Raw genomic sequence first — 21,824 nt, 5'->3', positions numbered from 1 at the left:
TTCAGCAATGACACAAGCTCTGGTCCCACTATGTCAGTTATTTGTCTCAGATAGCAAGGATGTACTATATCACAGGGAGAAGAAGAAGGTTTCAGTTTAACAATTATGTCCTTCACTGACTGTAGGGAGACCAGATTGAAAGTAGTCCAGGTAGTCACAAAGTTTGTGACTATTGGTATTTCAGTCAGTGTCTTGAATCTGAGCCCTCAGATTAGAGATTTTATCACCAAAATATCTCAGGAAATCTTCACAGAGAGTATTGGTTGTTGAATAACACTGACAGGTGGATTTAACACAGAGTTTATAACATTAAAAAGAACTTTAGGAGTCTGATGATGCTTATCAATTAGACCAGAGAAATAAGAAGATTTAGTGGTCTTCACAGCTATCTGGTATGAAGATAAGTAATCCTATAAAATGTCAAAATAAATTTGTAGTTTGTCTTTTTTCCATTTTCTTTCTTGTCTCAAGGAGCGAACATTCTGGTCAACCCAGGGCTCTGCTTTGCGTTTGACAGGTGCAATGCAGTTTAGGATGTCCGTCCATACAGTATTTAAGAGCACAAGGTGTTGATTTCCCACCAAGGTAAACTCAGCAAAAAAAAGAAACGTCCCTTTTTCAGGTTACTGTATTTTAAAGATCATTTTGTAAGATATAAATAGGTTTTACAGATCTTTAATGGAAAGGATTTAAACAATATTTTACATATTTGTTCAATAAACAATTATTGCACATGCAGTGTCTACAGGCAGCAGGCAATTAAGGTCAGTTATAATAATTTGGTACATGAAAGAGACTTTTCTACTGAATGAAAAACACCAGAAGAAAGATGCCCAGGGCTCCTGCCCACCTGTGTGAACATGCCATATAGACCTGCTGCAGATGTGACCAGAGCAATAGACATAAGATTGTGCTACAGGGTAACGGTAACCATGTGTCCCACCAGATGCGCACAAGAAATTTCAAGTTCCTTGGTGGGAAATTAGAGAAACCTTTCACAGAAAGAATAGGCTAATACAGGTGCTGGTCATATAATTAGAATATCATCAAAAAGTTGATTTATTTTACTAATTCAATTCAAAAAGCGAAACTTGTATATTATGTTCATTACACACAAACTCATATATTTCAAATGTTTATTTCTTTTAATTTTGATGATTATAACTGACAACTAAGGAAAATCCCAAATTCAGGATCTCAGAAAATTAGAATATTACTTAAGACCAATACAACAAAAGGATTTTTAGAAATCTTGGCCAACTGAAAAGTATGAGCATGTACAGCACTCAATACTTAGTTGGGGCTCCTTTTGCCTGAATTACTGCAGCAATGCGGCGTGGCATGGAGTCGATCGGTCTGTGGCACTGCTCAGGTGTTATGAGAGCCCAGGTTGCTCTGATAGTGGCCTTCAGCATTGTTGGGTCTGGCATGTCGCATCTTCCTCTTCACAATACCCCATAGATTTTCTATGGGGTTAAGGTCAGGCGAGTTTGCTGGCCAATTAAGAACAGGGATACCATGGTCCTTAAACCAGATACTGGTTGCTTTGGCACTGTGTGCAGGTGCCAAGTCCTGTTGGAAAATGAAATCTGCATCTCCATAAAGTTGGTCAGCAGCAGGAAGCATGAAGTGCTCTAAACCTTCCTGGTATACGGCTGCGTTGACCTTGAACCTCAGAAAACACAGTGGACCAACACCAGCAGATGACATGGCACCCCAAACCATCACTGACTGTGGAAACTTCACACTGGACTTCAAGCAACTTGGATTGTGTGCCTTTCCTCTCTTCCTCCAGACTCTGGGACCCTGATTTCCAAAGGAAATGCAAAATTTACTTTCATCAGAGAACATAACTTTGGACCACTCAGCAGCAGTCCAGTCCTTTTTGTCTTTAGCCCAGGTGAGACGCTTCTGACGCAGTCTGAAACCCATGTCTTGCATACGTCTGTGCGTAGTGGTTCTTGAAGCACTGACTCCAGCTGCAGTCCACTCTTGGTGAATCTCCCCCACAGTTTTTTTTCACAATCCTCTCCAGGGTGCAGTTATCCCTATTGCTTGTACACTTTTTCTACCACATATTTTCCTTCCCTTCGCCTCTATTAATGTGCTTGGACACAGAGCTCTGTGAACAGCCAGCCTCTTTTGCAGTGACCTTTTGTGTCTTGCCCTCCTTGTGCAACATGTCAATGGTCATCTTTTGGACAACTGTCAAGTCAGTAGTCTTCCCCATGATTGTGTAGCCTACCGAACTAGAATGAGAGACCATTTAAAGGCCTTTGCAGGTGTTTTGAGTTAATTAGCTGATTAGAGTGTGGCACCAGGTGTCTTCAATATTGAACCTTTTCACAATATTCTAATTTTCTGAGATACTGAATTTGGGATTTTCCTTAGTTGTCAGTTATAATCATCAAAATTAAAAGAAATAAACATTTGAAATATATCAGTCTGTGTGTAATGAATGAATATAATATACAAGTTTCACTTTTTGAATGGAATTAGTGAAATAAATCAACTTTTTGATGATATTCTAATTATATGACCAGCGCCTGTATAGTGCATTCCATGAGGATGAGAAGATAAGCCTTGTTCAGGGATTCATTATTCCATTTCTGTTCACAAAATGCCATGTGAAACATCTTAAATTTATACCACAGTTGTTGAACTTTTTATGTTAAAACTACTTACACGTTAAGAAATTGCTGAAATAAAAGCAGTTCAATGTGAGAGGACTTACACGCACAGACACAGTTTCCTAATAATACCATAATTACTTATTAGGAATAAACTGTTTATGAAGGTGCCATATTTATCCGTTGAATTGGACATAATTTAATGACAAAATTGTTTGTTTTGAATATGTTTTGCCTTTTTTTCTGTTATAAAATGCAGTTTCTCGTCTATGTCAGATTCAATAAAATAAATGAGATGGTAAACCAAACCAAAAAATTATGAAACATATTGAAATGAAACCATTTGGTTAATTCTATTATTAATTATAAATTAATACTAGTGATAGTATTTAATTTTAATTGTATGTTTTATTTCAGACCTCATCCCATAAACACTGCTTGTGCGTCACATAAATAACTGCAAACAAATCAAAGTACACTGTGAACACACAAATTTGATAAAAAAAAAAAAATTCGAAAATTATCGACAGGTGTAGCACGCGTTTCTTTTTGTTGTCGCTGAAAAATGACGCAACCGAAGCGTATAAAAGAGCCCGTCCCCCGCATAACGATCTCTTGGAGTCGTTGCTCTCGCTTTACGAGGTGAGGAACTAGCGTCCGCTGACATTGTGTTACCATCTCATACAATCCATCGTAATCTAAGACATTTACACACCATCCATCGGTAACTCTAACATTATTTGTTTGTTTACAGAACCATCTTCTCATCATGAGAGCGAAGGTAAGTACATTTTTTCATATCATAGTGGAATAGCGTCTCGTTTTCTGGCTAGTCTTGCTAGCATCATTTTGGCTAATGTAGTATTAATTACGCTACAACTGTTTGTTGGTGTCTAACTATATATATATATTTTATACAAGCTTATTTTTAATCACGTTGAATAAAATCACTAACAGAGACTTAGTGTTATATTTTGTAACGTTAGTGTTATACTCGGGCCTACTGTGGCAGCCTGTCGCAGGGAATATTGTGACCACGTTGAGTTTGCAGTCACTGCGTATTGTTTTTTTTTTTTTTTTTTTTAATTTACTTACTTACGTTGATTAAACTGATAGCTTTTTATAAACGTTGAGTCTCTATCGCTTCTTTTTGGTTTCTTATAACAATTCCGCCCGAGCGGCCATGCTGCATAGTAAAAATACAGCCAGTTGCGAATGCGCATGCGAGTTTGAGTTGCAATGTTTTTAGCTGCCTTATCAATTCCAGTTTATTAATGGGTTTTACTCTTCTTGCAGTGGCGAAAGAAGCGCATGCGCAGGTAAGTTTGTAACTAGAAGAGCAGTATCTTGCGTTCTTTTGCATTGGAATGGTCATGAAGTGACTGAGTTTAAACTTATTATTTTTTTTTTTAGGCTGAAGCGTAAAAGGAGAAAGATGAGGCAGAGGTCAAAGTAAACTGGACCCTGTTCGCTGAAGCTGAGAGTGCTCCTCCACTTCATTCTCCTCAGCAAGAGTCTGCTGGAAGCCCATCTGAAGCTCCACTCATCCACCATCTATGAGGCCTGCTTTCTTCTGAATGAGGATTTGGTTTTCCATCACCTGGTTCTGCAGAAGCATCCTGGTCTTGATGACCATGTGAACTGTTTTGGACATTCCTCAGACCTGTCAGCTCAGCGAGTTTTTGTTAAAGTCTTCAATAAATCTTTTGGTTTAAAAAAACTCCTCTTGCCTAATGTTTTCTCTTGTATGAAGTTGTTTTCGTGCTGTATAAATTCTGAGATCAGACTAAAGTGTTGCTGGAGCCAGTGGTGTTGGAGTGCACAATACATCTGGAAGGCTTTAATTCCTGCCTTAATGCATTTAACTTGTGCATGTGGCTTTCCCTTGCGCTAGGACTTTTATTTAAAGTCTCTTATTGCTGTACTTCTAGACTATGTACTTTCATAGCGTGCCATAACGAACTTTGCCAGAATTGTAGTTCCTTGGCATTTTCTGTCAGCTACTTGATCTGTGACAACACGTGCAAAGCTTATATAGGAGTTAACCGCTGAGGGACTAAATTTGCAGAAACATTAACTCTGGACAACAGCTATTAACGTAAACTGCGGTTTAGTGTATGTTTTATCTGCATATAGTAATGTAACCGCAGGGTGGTAGAGCTGTGTAATAAGGGCTGGTAATTTGTCTGAATGTTGCAAGACCTTGAACAAACGAATTTTGTTGCGCGTGTGATGGTAAATGCTGTTGCAAACACCGGTGCATAAACTATACAGCTATAATCTGCACAGCAACGTAACCTCGGCTTGCCTTCAGTGTTTTGACTGCAGTGCAGGTCTGCGAGTAGTCCATAATTTAGTCGTAGTTAATGGACAAATGTTCGTTTGCATTAGCTTTCACCAGTCATTAAACAAAATCGGTGTTTTGCTTAGCGTGTAGGAAAGTGCACCGCATTGGTTGTCACATGACAATATGTAAACACCCATGCGACAGCTTAAATGTGTGCTGGAGGCTAAAATGATATTGATGCACTGCATCTTTATAACTTTTGCATCTTTAAGCCTTTTCTGTCGCTCAAAGCATAACATATAACGGGGTTTAGTGACTGGTAAATAATGGGTGAGTTCTTAAAGACCGTGAAAATGTGCATGATCCCACACTCAGACGTTTTAAGGTTCTCGGTGTGGTTTTAACAATCTAGGAGAGAGCTGAAGCCTTCAAAACACGCCCCTTCACGCCCATCTCATAAGAAAACTAGAAATGCACAACTTTCCGCTGCAAAGGAACAGACGTGTGTGCTGTTTTCGTAGAGCGAACGAATTATGACTCATTTTTTTGTTCTTGTTTAATCGTATGTGTACAGCACCTCTTCGTTCCGAGCGGTATTGAGTGGGTTTGTAGTGTCTAGCGCGGAACCGCTCACAGAGGGCAGGATTTGATGCAGAAAGAGCCGATGTCATCTGAGGATGGAGGGCCGAGCCCGGGTTCCGCTCCGGAGGCTGCGGACTCGGCCCTGCTTCGCGATTCCGCTGGAAAACACGCCGTGTCCGTTCTCTGGTCCTTTGGAAAGTGCGTCGGTGCCTTATTGCCGGTCTACCTGGCTGGATATTTCGGATTCAGCATCAGTTTAGTTTTGCTCGGTCTCCTGGTTTATATGGGATGGAAACACAGTCGTGATGGAAAACAAGCGCGACTGCAAAGCGCAGTGTATTTTTTAGAGAATGAGAAGGATGTCACCACTACACGGGTGTTTAGAAGTAAACGGGAATTACCGGCATGGGTAAGCGACTTTATACCCTAAATGGCATCATTCTGGTAGCCAACAGTTCAGCACCAGCCATCAACACAAGAAATCTTCGAGCAGATAACGTTAGACGTGAAGGATTTCTTAGCGCTTTTCGCTGGTATTATTTTTGAATGCAATAAGCGTAAAAAGTGTATATTTAGGTGCTTTCGTGTTAATGACAGCTTGATTTCATGTTGTAGTTATTTACTTATATGATTTTAAATATTGATTCACCTACTCTTGCAGTGCAACCTGTTAGATATAAATTACACATCAATCATACGCGCTATTAATTACACATAATACGTATCATAATTACACATCATAGGCTAAGTGCACACTCAAGTGTTCTACATTGCTTTAAAATAACATTGTTTTTATGTACAGTACTTATGTTTTGTAATTAGCCTATTACAAAGTAATCAGGTAGCGACCACATCTTGATCCGTTTCACGAATGGCCTTCATTTGTTCTTATTTCAAAAGTGACTAGTAGGTTAGTCACTAAAACATATTAGTTACATTGCTAGTCAATATCCCATTAAATATTCCATTTGTAATTGGTAACCAGTTGCATTTACCATTGAAATTTACGCAGATCTGTAGTTCAGATATATCAACCATTCACTTCTGACTATTGAGTAATATGCATTGGTTACAAAACCAGTACCCACACACCTGCTACTAGTTACTATCCCAATAACAAGTAAATATTCCATTTGTGACTGGTAAAAAATTGCATTTACCATTGTAGTTTCTGTTAATCTAGTTCAGCTAACAACTTTTTACTACTCACTAGTATGCATTCAAGGAAGATTTAAGTTAACTGAAACAATCATTAAAAACTAGTACCTATACTTGCTACTAGTCACTATCACAATAAAAAAATTAATATTACATTTGTGACTGGTAACCGATTGCTTTTTCAATTGAATTTTATGGGGACTAGCTCAGATATCAACTCTAGTATTTCAGTTTTACTAGTAACTTTTTATTTAGTAATGTTCAAATAGTTGATTGTACCATATCAGTTTTTCTAGCAGTAGATGAATAGATGCTGGTACACATTTATTAAGTGCTATTAATGTGTGTTCCAGTTCATAGTAGTAATGTTTTTAATCTTACTAGTAAGATTTTTATTTGAACTATAAAGTAGTTATTCTGACTGTTAAAAAATGTTACATACATTTTACATTTTTTACATAAGATTTTACATACAGAAAGTTTCTTTCATTTTGTTAACAGGGAACTCTTATTTATAACTATATTACGACATTATTTGTAGTCAGAATGCGTCATCATGCAACATCATCATAGCGACAATTTCTTTCAGCCAACTCTTCCAATCAAAGTTTACAGTTTTCTCCCTTTTATAAGCATCCAGCACACTCCCTGACAGAGTTCATATTTATATTTTCCTCTCCTCCCTCCTTTCATCCCCCGTCCCTCATTAACTTCATTACATTCCAAAGTCAGTCCAGCCCTTGCTATATTTGGACATTGAAGTATCCAACCTCATGGGGCTGAGTCACCAGCAGCTAAATGGCAAAATGAACCATTTGCAGCAAGAATTTGGTGAGGGGGTGATGGGAAAACATGAAGAAGTTGGTAATTCTTCGGAAAAGTATGACCTGTGGTCAGAGAAACAGTTGTGCCACTTTCCTCACATACCTCATACATATGTACATAGTGGCTTTTTTAACTGATGTGTTTTGTATAAACCTACCCACATCCTGTTACAAATTATGTGTTTAAACTTTAAAGAGCACTGCTGCAGAAATATACCTTTGTCTGGTGTCTTAGATTAAAATATATAGTTGGGAATCATGTATGTAGAGGGTCAAGTTATATTTCATTTAATTATTTGTAATTTAATTCAATTGGAATTTATTATTTATTTACTTAGATTTAAACATCTACACTGAAATCAGAACTGACCTTTAATTAAGGTTCCTTTGCCATTGAATATTTGTTTGTAGTCATACTTTTATGATTATTTCTTCCAGGTATTACGATCTACTATTGCCATACTATTTAATGGAGTACATTTAGTTAAAGATTTACAAGTATTCTTGTGCAAGTATTTTCAAGAACTGGCTAAACTGTATATTCCTGTGTCTGCACAGCTGGTGTCTTCCCTGGAAAATGCTGGTGTTTTGTTAACAACAGCTCTGACCTTCACAGTGTTTATTTAGTGTACAAAATAAGAGGTGTCCATGCATACTGCATGTAAAACCATTCTGTTATATGTGTTGACATCAGAAGTCAAAATGTACTCTTTGTTTGCCACAGGTGAACTTTCCTGACGTGGAAAAGGTTGAGTGGATGAACAAGGTATTAAACTTTATTCAAATGCACAAATGCACACGTGATGGCAGCTGCTGTTCTCATTGTTTCTGCTTCGTGCTCCTGAGGGCACAGCGTGTATGTTTTCAAATTCAGTCCCTGAAGATAAATAGTTGGAACGTTTTGGCTGCACTCCAGTCTTTGCATAATGTTTATTAAGTTGTCATTGGCATAATAGACCTTATTTTTAAATAAAGGACCCACAGACTACATTGTAAAACCTTGTAAAATACGTGAAAATTACAAAACGTTTGCTTATTAGACACAGACCACAAACCACACAGACTTTGAGAGCTTATCTGAAAGAAAATTGTCTTGTGAAAGTCTTCAGTCTGACTGCCACATGATTCTTCCGGATTCTTTCATGATTTCTCCTTTTAAAGCACAAAACTTTTATACTGGCTTTGAGATTTCATTAGTCTATTCTCATATAAGAGCGTCTCGGAGTAGCAGACTAGACACTTCACAGCTTGTTCTTGAGTTTTCTTGCACACCAGGTTTGTTGTTAGCATTCAGGCTTCAAAGGTTCGCCTCAAACAACCTTTTGTTTAGACAGTGAGAATAGGGAGGGTGGATTGTGGGATATGCTTCAAAGCTCACTACAAACGCACACTGCTCTTAGCTGTTACTTGAACTGATGATATTTCCAAACACCCAGTAAATTAATATGTTCTGATGCAGGTTTTGTAACTGTATTTAGTCATGATTTTGGTGTTAAACTAAACAGCATAGATTTAAGTTGTTGCACCACTGTACAGAAAATCAATCAGTATATATTTTATTAATGCTCAATCTAAAAAGGTTATTTTTATGAGGTTATTGAGTACAGCAGTCTGGTAAAGTAAAAAGTGCTCTGTAGGGTTTTCCTCCTTAGTGCTTGTGATTTCCATCTGAGGTTTGACTGACAAATTTTACATGCATTCATTTCAAAACATGATGCACTAATGTTTGTGTATCTCAAAGAGTGCTTTATATCCAATTAAATATTTATATTATTTACTCTGAAGCAAAAATCTCTTCATTGACTTGATATTGTCATCTTCATGAGTTTCTACCTTTTCTTATTGTTCTTAACTATCCCGGCTCACAGATACTGCAGCAGGCCTGGCCGTTTATTGGACAGTATCTGGAGAAGCTGCTGGTGGAGACTATTGCCCCTTCGATCCGAGCCGCCAGCGCTCATCTGCAAACTCTCAGCTTCACCAAAGTTGACCTGGGTGACAGGGTATACAAATCTATTTCTGATAAAAAGGATTTGCATATGTTTCTCATATTTGAAACTGATTCGCAGTTTCTGTTTATAACCGCTATTTCTTGAAAATGTAGGCCACTGACTAAGAGGTTTAAAGAAATCTTTATACTTTATTTTATTTTTTAACAGGCTATGAAGGTAGTTGGAGTGAAGGCCTACACTGAGCATGATAAACGTCAAGTGATACTGGATCTTTATATCAGGTAGTGTTACTGGTCTTGTTCTTGGCAAACAGGTTTTCAACCTTGGAGTTGTGGATGTGTCTTTTTCATAGTATATTTTTGCCAAACACCAATGATTTGTACATATGGGTACAGTCATTTTAGACACTTCCAAAACTGTTGCAACAGAGATGGAAATAAAATTTTTAAATACATGAATTATGTTTCCATCTTTGTTGCCACAGTTTTGGAAGTGCCTTTTTCTGTTCTAAAGAAGGGGGTGTCCCAATACGTTTGTCCATATAGTGTATGTACAAGTCATTGGTGTTTGGTAAAGAGTTTTTGGCTCAAGATCTGCATTTAAAGTCACACCAGAGGTGTTCAGCTTGGATTAGGACTTGGCTTTCTGCAGACCAGTCAAGTTCTTCAACACTGACTAAATCAATCGTTTCTTTTTGAACCTTGCCTTATGCACAGAGGCATTGTCATGTTAGAATACAAAAGGGTCCTGTCCAAACTGTTGCTTTAAAATTAGAAGCACACAATTCCCTAGAATATCATTATATGCTTAAACATTAAGATTTGTACTCATGGAAATTACAAACCTGTTCATTAGAAGGGGGTGACCCAATACTTTTGGCAGTATAGTGTATATTGTCTGTGTGATCTTAAACTCTATGTCTTAATTCTGTTACTTGTAGGGTTGCAAGATATTTAAGACCAAAAAATAGGTTATTGACCAAAAAACCCTTGGCTTATAGCCGTATTTAAATCCTTTTGGCTGTGTTGCAGTTATGCTGGAGATGTGGAGATTAACGTTGAGGTGAAGAAGTACTTCTGTAAAGCTGGAGTGAAAGGCATTCAGGCAAGGAGGAGGTCAATGTGACACATTAAATATAATAGATAAAAGACTCATTGACTGAAACTAGTATCTCTTCCTCTATAGCTCCATGGAAAATTGAGGGTGATATTGGAACCTCTAATTGGAGATGTTCCTCTCGTTGGAGCCATCACCATGTTCTTCATTCGCAGACCTGTTAGTACACCATTTTCCATCTTAATTACTATATCACTTCGTAATAACCCCTGTTTTATTACACAGTCTTTGTTTTTGCTTCTCTACATCTTAGAAACTCGACATCAACTGGACTGGGATGACCAATTTGTTAGACATACCTGGTTTGAAGTGAGTGCATTTGTTTTGTATCATTTTTCTATTTTGGTTTTATGATTTAGATATACCGCAACTTTTTAATACTGTAACTCTCTCTTCTCATATGCTTCATTCATTAATAATCAGTAGAGCACTGGTCTGATTATTCAAAGTCTGCTGAGCTTCCCTCTATTCAAATAAAGCAGGGAAACATGCAGTCATTCATATTTACCATAGATTAACTCATTATAATCACTCAGAGGCCATGCTTTAAATTAGTTTAAATGTATTTTGTTTGTGCTTCTGTTTTCCATCTTCTCTGTACGAACCCCTTGCATTCATTTTCAGTGCCATGTCGGACACTATGATAATGGATGCAATCGCCTCTTTCCTGGTTCTCCCCAATCGTCTCACTGTGCCTTTGGTGGCCAATCTGCACGTAGCACAGCTGCGTTCCCCTCTCCCACGGGTAACACTTCACTGTGCTTTAATGGAGTATTTAACTATGTTAACGTTCTTATTTGAACTATTCAAGATCCATCAAGTGTACTTTAATACTCCATAGTTTCATCATGCATGCTTGTCCAGTGTAGCTGCTTCATAATGTTGAACTGCAAGGGCATGTTCTCATTTACATAATTACATATGTTAATTAAAGGAATAGTTCACCCAGAAATGAAAATTGCTGAAACTCATTCTCAGATCATTCAAAATGTGAGATGAGTAAATGAGTTTGTTTCTTCGTCAGAACAGATTTGGAGAAATTTAGCATTACATCACTTGCTCACTAATGGATTCTCTGCAGTGAATGGGTGCCGTCAGAATGAGAGTTTAAACAGCTGGTAAAAACACAGTAATCCACAAGTAATCAACATGACTCTAGTCCATCAGTTAACATCTTGTGAAGCAAAAACCTTCATCCTTAAGATGATTTTAAATTCAAGCTGTGGCTTTCAGCTAAAATACCTGCATAATATTGTTTTCTCGCAACAGTTTAAAGTTAACATGTCTTAATTATGGATTTGTGTCTTACAAACACAGCTTTTCACTTCACAAGACATTCGTTGATGGACTGGAGTCATGTGGATTATTGTCATGTTTTTATCAGCTGTTTGAACTCTCATTCTGATGGTACCCATTGACCGCAGAGAATCCATTTCTGAGCATGTGAAGTAATAAGTAAATATTCAGCTAATTTTATTTTGGTGTGAACGATTCCTTTAAGGCACACCTCTTGCACTCTGCTCACCCTTGTTTTGTGTTTTCCCACAGGGTATAGTGCGTATCCACTTGCTGGAGGCAGAAAACCTCGCTGCCAAGGATAACTACATGAAAGGTGTGATATCTGGGAAGTCTGACCCGTATGCAGTGCTACGAGTGGGCACGCAGACCTTCACCTCCCACCACGTGGACAACAACCTTAATCCTCAGTGGAGGGAGATGTACGAGGTCAGAAAGAGATGTGTATGGGTAGCATGTGATCAGTGTGGTTGCTGAAAAAAGTGGCAGAGTTCTGAGGAAAGGGAAGCTGTGGTTTTCTGATCTTCTAACACTATGTAGCTGTTTACTGTGTTGTGACTCTTGTAACTGCTGGCAACAGAAAGAAAAAACAGTGTGATAGTGCAGTATGTGACTATCATGTGCTGAGATCAGATGAGCTTAGAGCAAAAGCACAAGCTCAGAGAAACATGAGATAATTGCAAGATTCTGTATTCCAAATCGTCAAGATGTTTTGAAGAATTATTGTTCAGCAATGTGCTTAATGCCATGTCACATATTTTGTAGCTATGCACATATGCATTTCTGTGTGACTGTGTGTTTGTGTGATTGTTAGGTCATTGTTCATGAAGTACCTGGTCAGGAGCTGGAGTTGGAGGTGTTTGATAAAGACCCTGACCAGGATGACTTTCTTGGGAGGTATTAATTCATGAATAATTATACAAATATAATAATAAATACATTTATATATAGTTAAGTTCAGTTAAAGAAATATATTACAAATATAATAAATCTTTATTAATATAAAAAATGCTTGTCTATTTTTGTCTTTCTTTATTTTTTAGAATGAAGCTGGATTTAGGTATTGTAAAGAAAGCAGTTCTTTTGGATGAGGTATATCTTGTGGACTAATTCTTGTTTATACATACACACACTCATGTATATAAATATATGTATAAAATTTTTAGTTGATTTTCTATTTTCTTTTGTTGATTTCTTACACCAAAAACCTTTTCCATTATTGTTCTGTACGAAGTCTTTTAAATCAGTGGCAAACATATTTATTTCACCACCCTAACTGTTTCTCAGTTATGCAGTCTGTATTGTTTATAATAGTGTTGTATTGCTTTTCTCTGTGTTTTTAGTGGTACACTTTAAAGGATGCACCATCAGGTCAGGTTCATCTCAAGCTAGAATGGCTCTCTCTGCTGCCCTCTGCAGAGCGCCTAAACGAAGTAAGCATGCTTTCTAGACTAACTAACTAGATCATGACAAACTATAAAAACGGTGTATTTCTTGATATTCTCATTTAATTTCCAGACTAAACCCTTTTATCAAATATAGGTGCTGGAGAGGAATAAAAACATTACGATATATGGTAAGACAGCAGATCCTCCTTCTGCTGCTATTTTGACTGTTTATCTGGACCGGGCACAAGATCTACCTGTAAGTTTGTAGTCTGCACCACCTTTGCTCTTCTTTCAGCATTTATTGTTTTGTTCAAAGAGTGCCTAAAATGTTGATGTTATTCAGTAGGATGTGTTTCTATTCAGTTTAAGAAAGGTAACAAGGACCCCAGCCCCATGGTGCAGATTTCTGTCCAGGATACCACCAAAGAGAGCAGGGTATGGTGTCATTGTTATAAAATATGGGTAAAGTTTATGGCATGTTTATACCTTTTGGAGTCACTCTTTCATATATACTGTATTTTCTCATTAATTAAAAATCCAGACGGTGTATGGGACTAACAATCCAGTATGGGAGGATGCCTTTACATTTTTTATTCAGGACCCACGCAAACAAGACATCGACATCCAGGTACAGTATAATCACAGTGATTGCAAAATATTAAATCTAGAGTGTTATTAATTTACCACTTTTCATGATGTAACTGCAATTATATCCTTTCATGTGCTCATTTAATTGTGTATAAATACATGTAAGCAACATTTCTTCACTGTAATTGCTTCCATCTGTCCCAGGTGAAGGATGATGACAGGGCTTTGACTCTGGGAAGTTTGTCTATCCCATTGTCCCGTCTGCTCTCCAGTGCTGAGCTCAGCATGGATCAATGGTTTCAGCTAGAAAAGTCCGGACCGGCCAGCCGTATCTACATGACAGCTATGCTGAGGGTAAGATAAGATAGATTGATTTTGGTTATTAAAAATTTGAGGACGTGTTATGCAGGAGTTAAATGTTTCAGGTGTTGTGGCTGAATGAAGAAGCCATCCTTACCACACCTGTGACTCCATTACCCGGAGATGGAGATATTGAATCAGAAGTGTCTTCAGGGGTATCAAAAGTGTCTCCCACTTCAAAACGTCCCGAGCACACTAGTCCAGACAGCAATTTTGCAACTGAGGTGAGCCTCTAAAGAAGTGTAGATCTTGATGTCTTTTGAAAAAAACTATAAGATTGAAGTTATCATTCTTTGTAATTGTCCCATGTTCAATATAGGGTGTTCTGCGGATCCACCTGGTTGAAGCCCAGAGTCTCATCGCTAAGGACAATTTAATGGGTGGGATGGTGAAGGGAAAGAGCGACCCGTATGTGAAGATCCGAGTGGGAGGAGTGGCGTTCAAGAGTCAGGTCATCAAAGAGAACCTCAACCCCATCTGGAATGAACTTTATGAGGTATGCATGCTAATTTATTTCATGTGTAACACGGAGGGATATGGCTTATTTCTTAAAACACAAGGATTCCATCTTGTCTAGCTGATTTGTGCTTTAAGAGTCACTTCATTCAAATATTCCTTTTCAGCTCCTTTGCAAAGGGATATTTATTAGTAATGCATACCTGTCTGCTTGTATTGTAGGTGATCTTGACCCAGCTCCCAGGTCAGGAGGTGGAGTTTGACCTTTATGATAAAGACATTGATCAGGACGACTTCCTTGGCAGGTGAGGTGGCAACCTTCCACTTCTACTTTCAGAATTTTATGCTGAAGTTTTTTATTATAGTAGCTTACTGATTCTTAATAAGGAAAAAAACAAGCTAAAAATCTCCTACACTTCTGTTTAAAAGTTTGGGGTTGGTAAGTTTTTTTAGTGTTTTTGATAGAGGTCTCTTATGCTCATCAAGGCTGTATTTATTTGATTACAACTTCAATAAACCAGCAATATTTTGGATTTTATGATTTAATTTTTTTAATTTTAATATATTTTGAAATGTAATTTATTCCTGTGTGCTGAATTTTAAGCAGCAATGAATCTAGTCTTCAGTGTCACAGAAATCATTCCAATGTTAATATAATGCTGAAGTAGCATTTCTTCTTATCAATGTTGCAAACAGATGTGCTGCTTAATAATTTTATGGAAACCATGATACATTTTTAAAGATTATTTAATGATAATGAATAGCAAACTCAAAAGAAGAACTGTTGCCGCTAGCTAATAGCATTTTCTTTATAATTTGTGACAGCCATGGTTATGAGACTTTATTATTTAAATGGTTAAAAAAAAAGCACCTATCAAATGTAATAGAGCCTGTGTGATGTTATTGAACTCATAGCACATAAAATATATCCCTTCGTGATATAGGCTGACTTTATTGATTGTCAAAATGTTTCTTTAAAAGATACATGTTTGTATTTCTGTTTTGCTCAGGCCTAATATATATTTTAATGTATATGAAGTAGTGAGTTACAGTCTGAGGACGGATAGCTTTAAGGGCATTGAATGTACAATTAAATTGTACTGTACATTTGTGTTAAGAACATGCTAGTGATCTCTGATTTGTTTCAAAGTGGCAGTGAAGATTGTGTGTTACAGTGGCTACGTTTACATGCACAATTTTTGGTTCAGTCGGACTGAATTCATTCCGATTGAAATAAAGTGATCGGGTTGATGTGCGCGTTTATATGTCACAAGCTTCAAATCGTAATTGGGTTTTTTTGGACATTTGCACACTGCACAAATATAGAGTTTCTCACACTGTTTGCACATAATAACTACTCTCTGTTTCTTTATTTGTTTTTAACAGCAGAATTAATATTTTTCTATTTATGGACAAATATACAGGTGCTGGTCATATAATTAGAATATCATCAAAAAGTTGATTTATTTCACTAATTCCATTCAAAAAGTGAAACTTGTATATTATATTCATTCATTACACACAGACTGATATATTTCAAATGTTTATTTCTTTTAATTTTGATGATTAGAGCTTACAGCTCATGAAAGTCAAAAATCAGTATCTCAAAATATTAGAATATTTACATTTGAGTTTGAATAAATGACCATCCCTACAGTATAAATTCTGGGTATCTCTTGTTCTTTGAAGCCACTATAATGGGTAAGACTGCTGACTTGGCAATGATCCAGAAGACGAACATTGACACCCTCCACAAAGAGGGTAAGTCACAGAAGGTCATTACTGAAAGGTGTGGCTGTTTACAGAGTGCTGTATCAAAGCATATTAAATGCAAAGTTGACTGGAAGGAAGAATTTGAGTAGGAAAAGGTGCACAAGCAACAGGGATGACCGCAAGCTTGAGAATACAGTCAAGCAAAGCCCATTCAAACACTTGGGAGAGCTTCACAAGGAGAGAACTGAAGCTGGAGTCAGTGCGTAGTGTAGTGTAGTTTTAGTGTACTAGCTAATAAGAATATAAAACTTAAATTGTAATCATTTTGTAAGTTTAATCATCATAATTGTAGGTTTATTAATTCATTGAATTATTGAACAATAATTCAATTTTGTATTTAAAAATAATTATATTTTAATATTATATTAGCATTTATATTATTTTACGAACAAATCTAAATTAACATATATAAAATATAATTTTTGACAGATTTGATGTAGTGAGACAATTTTGATTAGCGATTACATAATGACGCCATCGTGCAATGACATCACAACGTCATTTAGCAACTTTTAGCAACAACTTTTAGCCTTCCTTTAGCAACTTTCCCTAAAAATTAGTTGGCAACACTGATAAACCACCCCCTTCAATCCAATCGAAATTTCATTCCGATCGAGTTCAATCGGATCGATTAAGGTGTTTACATGGAGCCTTTTCAGTCAGATTGAGCCGTCAATCCGATTACAAACGGATTATTTGGTTGCATGTAAACGTAGCCAATGTTTTGGCTAGTGAATCAAGAATCAGTTCTTCAATTTTGTTGATGAATGTCAGTATTGTTCCTGCATTGATTTATTTTCTGGTTGCAGGGTTAAAGTGAGTCTCAGAGACCTCATCAGTGCTCAGTTTACTGATCAGGTGAGGCTCTCTCTGTTTTTACATATAACATTCATCATTTTGTTTTTCTTTTTATACTTTCTATATCTGGTTGTAAGCTTGTTTACACCTATTTATGCCTGTGTCCTGCTGCAGTGGTACACTCTGAATGATGTGAAGTCTGGACGACTTCATCTTGTGTTGGAATGGGTGTCTAAAGTTTCAGAACCCACCAGACTTGAACAGGTAATGTGCTTTTATTATATATGCTTTAATTGTTCATCCGAATTCAGTAATATCAACTGATTTTGTGATTTTGTTTTGCATTCAGATCCTACATTACAACTATCGTCAGTCTTACCTGAATAAAACGGTTCCTTCTGCTGCGCTGCTTTTTGTGTATGTTGAGAGAGCACATGGTCTGCCTGTGAGTTTCATTTTATTTTCATTCAAATATTTGAATGATTTCCTCACAGCTTAATTTGCAGTAGCTGGTATTCAGCATCGACTTAGTCTGCTTCAATGAACTGAATATGTTAGCACTGAAAATGTACTGTTGTTTCCAGTTAAAAAAGAGCGGGAAAGAGCCGAAAGCAGGAGCAGAATTGTCCCTCAAAAATATATCCTACCGGACCAAAGTAAGATCCGCAAATCCTGACACATTTATACTGATGTTATTAAACTATGAAAGACTCACAAAGGAATCATGTCTGCCCCACAAGGTTGTCAATCGCTCGACTTCTCCACAGTGGGATGAAGCTTTTCATTTCCTGATTCATAATCCAACAGAAGACACACTTATAGTCAAAGTGAGAAACTATTTTACAGTGAATGTTGATTTTAATGAGTGAATTTATGTCAGAAAGACAATATTTACATAATGGTTTCTGCTCTGGAGTGTATTTTATATGAATTGGGTGTGTGTTTGTAGCTCTCTCACAGCTGGGGTCAGGCTCTGGGCTCTCATGTGCTTCCTGTGAGGGAGCTGCTGGATGAGAAGGATCTGGTGCTGGACCGCTGGTTCAGTCTGGATGGAGCTATGCCTGAAAGTCAGATTCTGCTGAGAGCTGAACTCAAGGTTAGAAATCACACACATATTCAACATGTGCTGAACAGCAGGACATGTTTACATTCAGCCAGAATGAAGTCTATTAATACAGACAGCCGTGTTCCAACATGCACATACTTTTGGTCAGTGTATTGTATTCAACATGGAATTAAACATAATTGCTACACTACTGTTAATGCTTTTCTTCAGCAAAGATGCATTCAATTGATCAAATGTGACAGTAAAGACATTTATAATGTGACGATAGATTTTTACATAATGCTGCTCTTTTAAACTTTGTATTCATCAAAGAATCCTGAAAAAAAATCTGTCATGGTTTCCACATCTATTTTCAACATTGCTAACAATGAATAATGTTTATTGAACGTGAGATCAGCATATTTGAATGATTCCTAAAGAATCTAAATCCTAAAGAAGACCGCAATCTGAGCTGCTGAAAGTTCTGCTTTGTCATCACAGGAATAATTTGCACTTTGCAGTATATTCAAATAGAAAACAGTCATTTTAAATTGTAATAATATTTTACAATATTACTGTTTTTACCGCATTTTTGATCAAATAAATGCAGCCTTGGTGAGCATAAAATGCTTCTTTCAAAGTCATAAACTTTTTATTGGTAGTATAAATAAAACAAAAACATCTTGTCTGTTAAAAAGCTGCTAGACAGCAAGTTGGCTCAATGTAGCGATGCAGAGGATTCAAGTCATGTCATCCCCAGTGGAGACGCAGCTGCTGCAGCCAACAGTGAGCTCCGACACCGAAGTGTGCCCATCCAAGGGTGAGCTCAAGAGGAGCTGTATTTCATTTGCAACAGTATGTTAGTGTTCATAAACAGAACCAAACAGTAACTGACATTGACGTGTGTTGGTTTATTTGTGTGGATGGATGTAAATACAGAGGTGAGGATGCCAGTTCAACCGGGAAGGCCCAGGTGAAGCTCTCTATTGCCTATTCATCTGAGGAGAACCGGCTGGTTATTACCGTCCATGCCTGCAGGTAGGTTTCATACAAATAAAATGAAGACCGATCAATGAATAATGCTACTAAAAGTGACCATTAAAAACTACTCACTTTATTTTGGTAATCAACCAATTATTGGACACTTTCAGTTGCTGTGTAATATAATATAATATAATATAATTAGTGCTGTAAAGTGATTAATCGCAATTAAATGCATCCAAAATAAACGTTTTTGTTTACATAATATATGCGTGTGTACTTTGTATATTTATTATGTATATATAAATACAAACACATGCATGTATATATTTAAGACAAATATTATGTTTATATATTAAATATATTTATGTATAATATAAAATATAATAATATAAATATATCAATGTATATACATGTAAATATTTTCAAAATATATACTGTGTGTGTATTTATATATACATAATAAATGAACTGTACATATATTATGTAAACAAAAACTTTTATTTTGGTTGTGATTAGTCGTTTGACAGCACTAAATATAATATAATATAATATATTAATATTCTAAATAAATATATCTACCTACAAAATAAAAAATAATACAATATAATGGTCATTTTATAATGGTCATATAATAAATGATCAAATAATTTAACAAGCATAAAACGGACAAAAATATATCTTTAATGCTGAAAATGAGCCTTATTACTAGCTATGGTCCTCAGGGTTTTTTTCTTTCGTAATTCTGTATTCTTGCACAGGAACTTGCCATCCTACTCTAAGGATCCTCCAGACACGTACATCTCATTTATTCTACTTCCGGACAAGAACCGGATCACCAAAAGGAAGACCAGTGTTAAGAAGAAAAGCCTCAAACCTGAGTTCAATGAGAGGTTAGTAGAAACATTCATCAAATCACTATCCGATGACACCGAGAGCCGAATGTTCACCATCTTTCACTCGCTCCTACAGATTTGATTTTTACATGTCACATGAAGAAGCTAAGCAGAAACATCTTGAAGTGTCTGTCAAGAACAGCGTTTCCTTCATGAGTCGTGAAAAAGAGCTTCTTGGCAAGGTATTCATCATGTGACGAGTCCGATAACAACACCCACAGACATTACAGACCATCTTTACATTACTAAATTTCAATCTGCATTCTGTTTCAGCTTCAGCTAGACTTGAGTCAGCTGGATCTCAAGACAGGAGTATCACAGTGGTATGTGCTGTACAGTTGTTCAATGTAGATTACTCTGAGATTGCACAGTGTTTGCTTACATCTATTCGTATTTGTATAATTTCAGGTATGACTTGTCTCATGAGACCAACTGACTGACTAGCCTTCCCATGTTGACTTTGTTTGCAATCGTTTAAAGTGGAGGCCGATTTCACAGATGTTATCCTGACACTAGCAGAGGGTCCTAGAGCAGGTTGTCAGGACTAAGATTGCATCATGGAATTGCTGTGCAACTAACTTTCACCCAAAATATAGCCTGCTTGATTTCCATCTTAAACAAATGATGTTAGCACAAGAAGGCTATGAGGGCGCCACCTTGAGTCAACACAGCAGCAGTTGGAGAAATGTTACATTTTTAAGTATTTAATTTGTAGCTTTTTGAGCTCCTGCACTTTATGGGTCATTGAGAAAGTTGGAGATTTTGTTCAGCTGTAATTTTTCAGTGTTTATTGCATTTCATTCCAGCATTTCAACAACAAAAAAACTACTTCTGGAGTTGATTAGTTCCAGATGAAATTGCAAAATATTAATATTCTGATTTTTTATTTTTATTTTTTTAAAAGGAAGTCTATGAAGAAGGATTCCTTTTTTTATTGTTTCCTCATTGAAGTGTTTAGTTATTATCTGAACCTTTCTTTATATCTTTGTTTCACATATTTTAGCCTCATGTTTGTGACTAGACTATTCATTTTACACATATCAAAAACGTGTCAATCACTGTGCGAAGTGTATACTTTCCCAAAGATTTAAAATATATGTATTTTATGTATGTATGTCTGAACCAAAAGGCAGCATGAATATTTAAAATTTAAGTGCCAATGAGTCTCTGAGAGACAGACGCTCAAAAATGTTACAAAAATGCTTGAGTTGTGTCTTGAAGTACAGAATTAGTTACTCCTGAGAAAGACGCTTGAATAAACAGGCGTATGGAGGACAAGAGAGATGTTTTTGACATTGAAATGTAGTGCTTCTGCACCCTATTAACCAGAGCCTGTATTGCAGTTTTAATAAATATGCCATTTGCACTTTAAATACAGATTTGTTTTATTTTTTGATGTTGAGATTCAACATGCCTTCGGTATATTCAAAATATTCAGTTTCTTTATTCATAATGAATTAGCCAGTTATGTTAAGAATAATAAACATCTGTGATATTCACTGTTCCGAAAGAAAATAGAACTAGGCTCAGCAAAAGCCAGTCATGAATAAAGTCATTAAAAAATGCCACAGCGGGGGCTACTGGGATTCCCAATTAGTAATGCTGTAATTCCAGCGTCCCGCCAGCAGATGGCCAAGAGAGCCGACAAAAACCCCAGTCATTCAACTTTACACAGTTACACTAGCGATGTGCAG

At 36.7% G+C, this 21,824-nt stretch overlaps 1 protein-coding gene and 1 long non-coding RNA gene across 2 annotated transcripts; both read left to right on the top strand.

The window, feature by feature from the left end:
* Positions 1–3,165: 3,165 nt before the first annotated feature.
* Positions 3,166–4,350, top strand: LOC131532262 (uncharacterized). The gene is made up of 4 exons (XR_009268862.1): positions 3,166–3,272; positions 3,385–3,411; positions 3,927–3,949; positions 4,044–4,350. It is a non-coding gene; the product is annotated as an uncharacterized LOC131532262 (long non-coding RNA).
* A 1,020-nt stretch (positions 4,351–5,370) lies between these two features.
* Positions 5,371–21,503, top strand: esyt1a (extended synaptotagmin-like protein 1a). The gene is made up of 31 exons (XM_058764154.1): positions 5,371–5,908; positions 8,206–8,247; positions 9,350–9,484; positions 9,641–9,714; positions 10,465–10,537; positions 10,619–10,708; positions 10,803–10,858; positions 11,174–11,294; positions 12,098–12,274; positions 12,660–12,742; positions 12,889–12,937; positions 13,189–13,278; positions 13,388–13,489; positions 13,597–13,668; positions 13,775–13,861; positions 14,026–14,175; positions 14,247–14,405; positions 14,501–14,677; positions 14,860–14,942; positions 17,220–17,268; positions 17,383–17,472; positions 17,558–17,653; positions 17,793–17,864; positions 17,949–18,035; positions 18,158–18,304; positions 18,952–19,073; positions 19,193–19,291; positions 19,996–20,127; positions 20,207–20,312; positions 20,404–20,453; positions 20,539–21,503. Exons 1-31 carry the CDS (start codon positions 5,567–5,569, stop codon positions 20,564–20,566), a joined length of 3,240 nt encoding a protein of 1,079 aa, XP_058620137.1. The 5' UTR covers positions 5,371–5,566; the 3' UTR covers positions 20,567–21,503.
* The last annotated feature ends 321 nt before the right edge of the window (positions 21,504–21,824 follow it).

Source organism: Onychostoma macrolepis, chromosome 23 (assembly GCF_012432095.1).
Source record: "Onychostoma macrolepis isolate SWU-2019 chromosome 23, ASM1243209v1, whole genome shotgun sequence".
Classification (NCBI taxonomy): domain Eukaryota; kingdom Metazoa; phylum Chordata; class Actinopteri; order Cypriniformes; family Cyprinidae; genus Onychostoma; species Onychostoma macrolepis.
This window is presented reverse-complemented; position numbering and strand designations above follow the sequence as displayed.